Raw genomic sequence first — 7,610 nt, forward strand, 5'->3', positions numbered from 1 at the left:
ACCACTCATTGCTTGTCACATACAATCTTGTGACCTTCCGGGTGTGTACTTTACAGGGGGTCATGGTTAAACTGTCTATCGCTTACTTCGCTACAAAGATCCCATGACCATTTCCCGTGCCCCAATATTGCATGTGACTTAAAGCTTGGAAGAAAGATCATTATATTCAAAGAAGGTGTATTTCTCTGCTACCCAATTGATTTTACCTTTGCCAATTTTTGGCATGGGTCTATATGAATATTATTCCGGTTGTAAAATATGATATTTATCATGATAGCAATTGTATTTGTTGTTACAGAGCAAATCATACCCATCCTATTCATAACAATTACCATCATTACTGTCGCAATCAATGTCATCACCATTTCATCAATTTTCGTCATTTCAGTCCTAATTTCATTTAATTTGATTTCGGCATTTCGTTTCGAACAAACACACACATACAAAAAAAAAAAAACATTACACATTATGGAATAGGAATGATGTGTACAATGATACTATATTGTAAGATCAATAAATTGGTAAAACATATTATTTCAAGATTTTGCAATCAGTGATGGCTTGATAAATGTTGATCTTCCAAATCTCAGTGATTGTTACTGTCGCTTTGCGGTCGTCAGTCTGTTCATTTAGATTAAGTACTCTGGGATTGAATCCCTCTTCTACTGCTGCTTTATAATAAGCTCAGTCGGAGTGAGCAAATCGCCAAAAGATTCATTTAATCAAAGCTCAAGAAAAACATAACTGCGACTACGTGTGTGTCCGCTAATTTTCATGTCAAACAGGCACCAGTCATTTACATGCCTTTGAAAACACGGCGCTTTCAAAGTTTAAATCACATTTTCTTCTCCCTTGCAGGTTTAAATCATCGGAAAAGGGAAAGCTCGTTTCCTGAGTGCCAATATTGAGGCCCTAGTCATCTCATGGCGTACTAATGTGCACCATCTTTACGTCACGGAACTAAACAGGACCGGAATGTTTCCGGCAAATTTAGAAGTACGTAACCCTGAACAGGATTATTGATATGGAAGGAAAAGGACTGACGAAGTTAGTGCTGTCGTCCTCCCTATATCACCGCGACAGTGCTGCAGACATACCGTAAGCACTGGAAAGAGACAGATACTGGCATTGTCGATGCTCCAAGAGAAAGTAGTGACTGTTGCTGCCTCAGGACCCAAAACCTGTCATGCCAGAAAACGGAATCGTCACCTCCTTCCAAGAGGGGTTACGGTGATTTGGGAGGATCCATTCTTGTTGGCGATTCTTCATTCGTTGTTGATACTCGATCTGAATACTGAAATAATTCACACTCTCGGAAGAAAACAAAATATTCAATCATGGGAGCGTCACCCACGCCGATATCGTTTACAGAGTCGTACACGATGTTCATCTCGAACGCAACTGAGACAAATGAAGAGCAAATGGACTCACGGTCGCTAGCGTGGTTGATTGTCGTCGGGACGATATACTGCTTGATCATCCTGGTAACGTTAGTTGGCAATGCATTCATCATGACAGCTTACAAGGTCGATGAGAAGATTCGAGCTCGCCCGGGCAATCTTCTCATCCTCAACCTATCTATTTCAGACTTTGGTATCGGAATCACGCTCATCTTCAACTTCGTATTTCTCGCCGGCGATAGGTGGCCCCTGGGAGAAATACCGTGCAAATTGTGGATTGTGCTGGACTATACGTGCTCCTACATGTCGGTGTTATCAATAACTCTGATCAGTTTGGATCGATACTGGATGGTGAAGAAGAAACTCGCCTATCGCACATACCAAACCAAAAAGCGCATTCTCGTGACCATGGCGATTTGTTGGAGTATCGTAATTTCCTTTTACACCATTACGGCATTCGGTTATGGTGCTTTTACGAAATCAACACATGTGGATTTCTCCAATGACTGTGAAATGGAGTACCTCTACGATGTCCCTTTTTCAGCTGTCATGATTTTTGTAGAGTTTGTAATTCCATTCATTATCATAATCTACCTGAACGTTATCGTTTATATCAACATTCGAATGCGTTCCGGAAGCTTGGTCCAGACGGGTGACCAGCACAAGTCGAACAAATCCCTAGGAACGGACACCGCCAATGGCTTAGCTCTTGCGTCTACCAATTCTACTCCAGCACCTACTCTCTGGACAGTCTCACGCTTTTCAACTGATACACAAACACATGTGGAAGAAAACAATGGTGTCGCTGAGATGGAAAGCTCAGTCGCGATTGATGTTCGAATTTCTCATCCACCAGAGGAAGAGGAAGCTCACGATAACCCGTCAAATTCAGTGAATATGAATGTGGAGCAACATGTTTGCCAGAACGAAATGAATGAGGATGAGAAACGACACGAAGTGTTACCTGATGCTGTCCCTACAGACAATGGAAATGTTTCTTGTGGAAATGATGATGATAACGAAAACGCTGTAGAACAGAAAGTGGAACAAAATGGGAAGGACCTGCAGACTAGTGGCGGACCACGAAAAAATGGCTCCGACGTTGAAGGCGAAATGCCAAGAAAAGCTGGATTCGAGGGAGCCATTGGTTCCCTGTCCATTAGTACGCTAACAGTCAACTCCGTGGCCGTCAGCGTTGGCAGCAACTCAGCTCGATTACCCTTCGTCAGCCGAGACAAGGAGCGCAAGAAATTGCGCGAGTTTCGCCGCCACCACAAGGCGGCAACCCTTCTGTTCGTGCTCGTTACAGCCTTCTGTCTCTGTTGGCTTCCCTACCAGATAACGACCATCATTATGACAACAATGGGCGATGAGTCCGTGCCCGAGGTCGTGTCTGAAATCATGACTAACCTCCTGTGGTGCAACTCCACCATCAACCCGTTCCTGTACGCCGTTGTGACGGCGCATTTTCGGCGGAACTTCCTCCGCTTCCTTGGACTGCAAGATGTCACTTGCTGCTACAAGCATAATCAGACCAAAAGTTCTTCCTCAGATGACCAGGAAAAAGTCAACTCCAGTGACCCATACACAGTGGATACCTGATCGACTGCAGAACCTCCTATGTGATACGGGTCCAGCATAGAGGCGCTCATGATGGCGAATGGCATGCAACTCTTGTAACATGATATCAGCGGATCAGACATTCAGTGCTATACAGACTGAAACAAAGCTGAAGTTCAAACTGGTGTTAACAATTCGAGCACAGAGTGTCTTTATTTTCCTATGGACTATAACTGTTGCAATTATCTCTCAGTTTTAATTTTGTAGAAATTGACTGTTTTCGCTTCCATATTGCCATAATTCATTGGAGTTCAGACAGTACTGACTCTCCCGACGTCTGAATCATGTGATAATAATTACAGTATGTTAATATACTTCATTACGTATGGCCGATGAGAATTTTATTTCAGCCACCATTATTTAAGGCAAGTCGATGGTGTTTTGAATATACACGCTCCTTCCATCTTTACTGACTCTCACCGTAGCACATCTTTGTAAATCCACACCTGTTGGGCCTATCTCTGCTGGGAGAACATTTTGGGGATTTCCTCTTCTCCCGATTCACGTAGTTATACACGAATCCATACATAATGCGCAAATGCAACGAGAATGGTTGCCACCATCGCATCTTAGCGCTGGTAAATTGCTTATCGTAATTTTATTCCATTTGAACATTTTTGTCAGAACCATCTTCCTTTGTTTCCGCACTGATATACGAGTATACAGTTACAATACTTGCAAGACAGCAAGAACCATGTGCCAGTACAAATCACATGCATGATTAAATGTCGATATTTATAGCGGAAGAGTACAAGTCTATAATTTCATTACCATCATAGTCATGTGTTATGTATACTGTACTCGCATCATGATTAACTAATCACATTTCACACGTGACTGCGCAGTAAATCATTAAATTTAAGACTGCCTGTGGTGATAAAATGATTGTGCTTCACAGATTGAGATAGAATGCACTCAGCATGTGCATTCATAGCCGCGGTCACACTGGCAAAAGATCGAGAAGTGCGTAAGATGGCAATCTTTAATATCTCGAAGTTTTTCCATGAAGGATTCATGTTACTTCTAACAAGCTCGAAACCACAATGAAAATAGGTAGGGCCTACACACACATACATATTATGTGTGTGTGTATATACATATATGTATATATATGAAAGTTTGATCGCAAAATGTGTTAAGCGCCATCTTTAAACATTTAAACAATGAGTCCATCATAAGGTAGTGCAAAGTCTTTTTAGTGATGCGTCACTTATAGCATAACAGGGAATATTCTTGAAGATATGATTAAAGATATTAATGATGATAGCTTCTGTTTATATAGCGCATTTCAGACTTGGTGCTAATTTCACTGCGCTTTACAGACTAAAGATATCCCATATTGTCTTATGTTTTTGCTCTGTCTTTTTAACCAGCATGAGTTGCAAACATCTCAAATTAACAAGAAATCGTTTTGGGATCATACTCTTCATGACGTATTTTTTCCTCTTCGCAGTAGTTTAGGGCAGAAATGTCTGTAGATGCGAAGCGTGATCCTCGATACTATTTTGTGCGTGTCACTTCATAAACATTCATGCTTTCATTGGTTCTTTGCTGGGAAGCCTTGACGAAGTGAATAAACTACTACATTTCCAGTGTCATTTCAAAACGAAAATAAAAACAGGGTACACCGTGAAATTAAGAGTCAGCCTGAACGAGACATTCTCTAATTTATTGCGTTGATTGAGCAAAGACCCATTAGCTGGGATTGAAAAAACATTCGACTGGGATTCAATTTGCCATCTGTACATTATCTGGTCCTTTCTAAGCTACACAGACGTCATGTATGTAGAGCCATGAATTAATTTTGTGGCCTTGCAATTCTAATTGAAAAGCACAATGTCCCTCTTGTTCAATTATTGACCATGTAAACTGGTGCCACCAGATAAATCTCACTAAACAGTTTGTATCTATATGTGTTAAATTTTTATTTTCTCAGTCTGAATCCATACAAATGAATATACTATGAATTTTGCACACTATGAACCAATACACAGATTATAACTCCCTCTCTTTCTCTCTCTCTCTCTCTCTCTCTCTCTACATACATATATATATATATATATATATATATGAGTTTGTGTGTGGGTGTGTGTGTGTCTATACAAACAGACAATTCAGTTGCTGAAACAGACTGTCCAGCCCTTGAGCTATAGCTTTATGGTTCAGTTGAGTCACTAATAGAGCAACATTTTCCACCCCAACATATATATATATATATATATATATATATATATATATATATTACATCATATCATATATTATATGCATATACTTGTCAGGGCTCGACACCAAATTTTTCTTTTGGTAGACGGATAATGAACTTTGGTGGCACCAAAAAAATAAAGAAAAAAAAACAAATAATTAGATGATATGGCAAAACATTAACACAGTACAATGAACCATGATAGTTCTGTAAATATTGAGAGCTAACTGTCAAATGAAACATTTAAATAATCATAAACCTTGATGTAAACCTCTTATAACTATGTAAAATTTTCAAGAATGATAAAGAAAGTCAAATGCAACTTACAATTACTAAGTTCGCTATGATACATACTATCTAGTATTGAATTAAACCAGCCATAAACAGGAAATGATTACATCTAACATTTAGGGATGCATTTTTCTGGTATCTGCTAAACGAAATAAAATGGGGAAAAGGTACAGATGAAAGAAAAGAAGTGTCTGGTTGGATCTGTCCCTAAAAATAGACGAGTTCGCAGTAAAGACTATCTTGGAACCCTTGTCGCTATATCAAAAAAAAAAAAATATATATATATATATATATATACAGGCAGAATTGCTATACATATATATATATATATATATATATATATATATATATATATATAATATATATACATTCAAATCTCCAAAAAAAAATGGGGCGGGGGAGAATAAAAGAATTTATTCATCAATCTAGCGATTATTTACATTCACCTATTCACATTATCATTCATTTTAATGTGATGGCCAAAAATAAAGTCAATCATTATAGGGGGCACATTACAATCACGTGCACTCCATCTCAGAATGAGATAATACACTCATTCTAAATTGTTTGAGTTAATGATGGCACAGTCCCCTTTATCCAGGGTAGCTCCATTAGTTACCACTGTTAATGCCAGAAGGCCCTATACCATTAATCCTACTTCAGCATTGCCAGGGACTCGATTACACATCTTCGTGGAGATGTACATGGTGGATAAAAGCATCTCGTCCAAAGACGTAGCCTATATAGGCACTTGACGAGACCCAAATTCGGGTCCTCCGATTGAAAGTTAGAATCTCATCGACTATGCCATAGTGCCTCCCAGTTCAAGAATTGAACCCAATCTTTTCACTTCTTCCAATTGTGTACATTTAAACTCCTGAACTGCAGCTGGCAACCGTTGTTTTAGGTTCGTAAAACAAAAAACAAAACAAAAAACTTAAATTTCAATTTTACTTTTTTCCCCAAACACAGTTATGCCCCAGTCTCAAATCCTAACATATCCGAATGGTTATTATTTTTTACGTTTTCAGCAGGGAAAAGCATTTTATTTTCATAAACTTTTATTACACACGAATTGAATTTTTGTCTTTTTATTTTCTTTGTACATGATCAATGGAAAATTGTTAGGTGATTAAATCAGCAGTTAACATCAACTGTTAGGCAATAAATAATCAATCTTTAAAAATGCAGATTTTGTTAAAATTTTCACTGTCACACTTGTAAAAAGTGTACTCTTTTTTTTTTTCAGACCAACGATCATCAATGTCGAGTCGGGTCTGGTATTTCCTGTATACTTTTTGTTTGATTTAAGCACGTGTGTCTATTGAGAGTGATCACAATCTCTAAGCAAGCTTCACACGGTATAGCGCCACCTGCATTTGAGTGGCTGTCAGTCTCACTCTAGCTCTCAATAAGCCTCAGATTATTTTGTAAAAGGCCTCCGAGACTCTACATTATGATCTTCCATCTAAATGAATGGAACGAAGCAAGCGAGCTTTTAAGATAGTTAAGAGCTACTTACAAAACAGACATTAGCGCCAGCTCAGTGCATCGCTGTCAGTGATGGTGCTATTCATCGTGAATTCAGAAGGTAGATTGTGGTATCACACAAGAAGTAATCCTAGGAACGTGTACGTGATATCTCACAGTAATATTAGGACCGTTGTTGTTCCTGCCATACACCAATGACCGAACAAAAGTGATGAAGTCTTACTGTATTTCCCAGACAAATAAATTTCCACTACAGTTTAAATGTATAAAAGAATGATCTAAAATCAGTAAGTCAATAGTCTCAGACTTGCTTTGAAAGCAAAGTAACGCAACTTTGTTTGTTTTGTCTGTTTGTTTGTTTGTTTGTTTGTTTTTGCTGATAGGCTCTAAAAGAAGAATCAAAGATGATGTGATCAGAGGGGCCCACATTCTACAAGCTCTGTCTTTTTAGTGGGTCTCTCCATTTCTCGCACTTTAAGCAAAGTTATACGTGTACTTCATTTCGATCACTTCTGCTTCTTTTTTACTACAATGTATGATTACGATAAGGTTCTCAATTGTTGTACATTCTTTTTGATACATAATGTTCTGTTTACCTTATTCTC

General features: G+C 38.6%; 1 protein-coding gene across 1 annotated transcript; it reads left to right on the plus strand.

Moving 5' to 3' along the window:
* The first annotated feature begins 1,337 nt into the window (after positions 1-1,337).
* LOC139715899 (muscarinic acetylcholine receptor M4-like) lies at positions 1,338-3,002 on the plus strand. The gene has a single exon (XM_071627451.1). It carries the CDS (start codon positions 1,338-1,340, stop codon positions 3,000-3,002), a length of 1,665 nt encoding a protein of 554 aa, XP_071483552.1.
* Positions 3,003-7,610: the final 4,608 nt, after the last annotated feature.

Source organism: Diadema antillarum, unplaced genomic scaffold (assembly GCF_040938485.1).
Source record: "Diadema antillarum isolate AM-2024a unplaced genomic scaffold, OU_Dant_1.0 scf00000057, whole genome shotgun sequence".
In the NCBI taxonomy this organism is placed as follows: Eukaryota; Metazoa; Echinodermata; class Echinoidea; order Diadematoida; family Diadematidae; genus Diadema; species Diadema antillarum.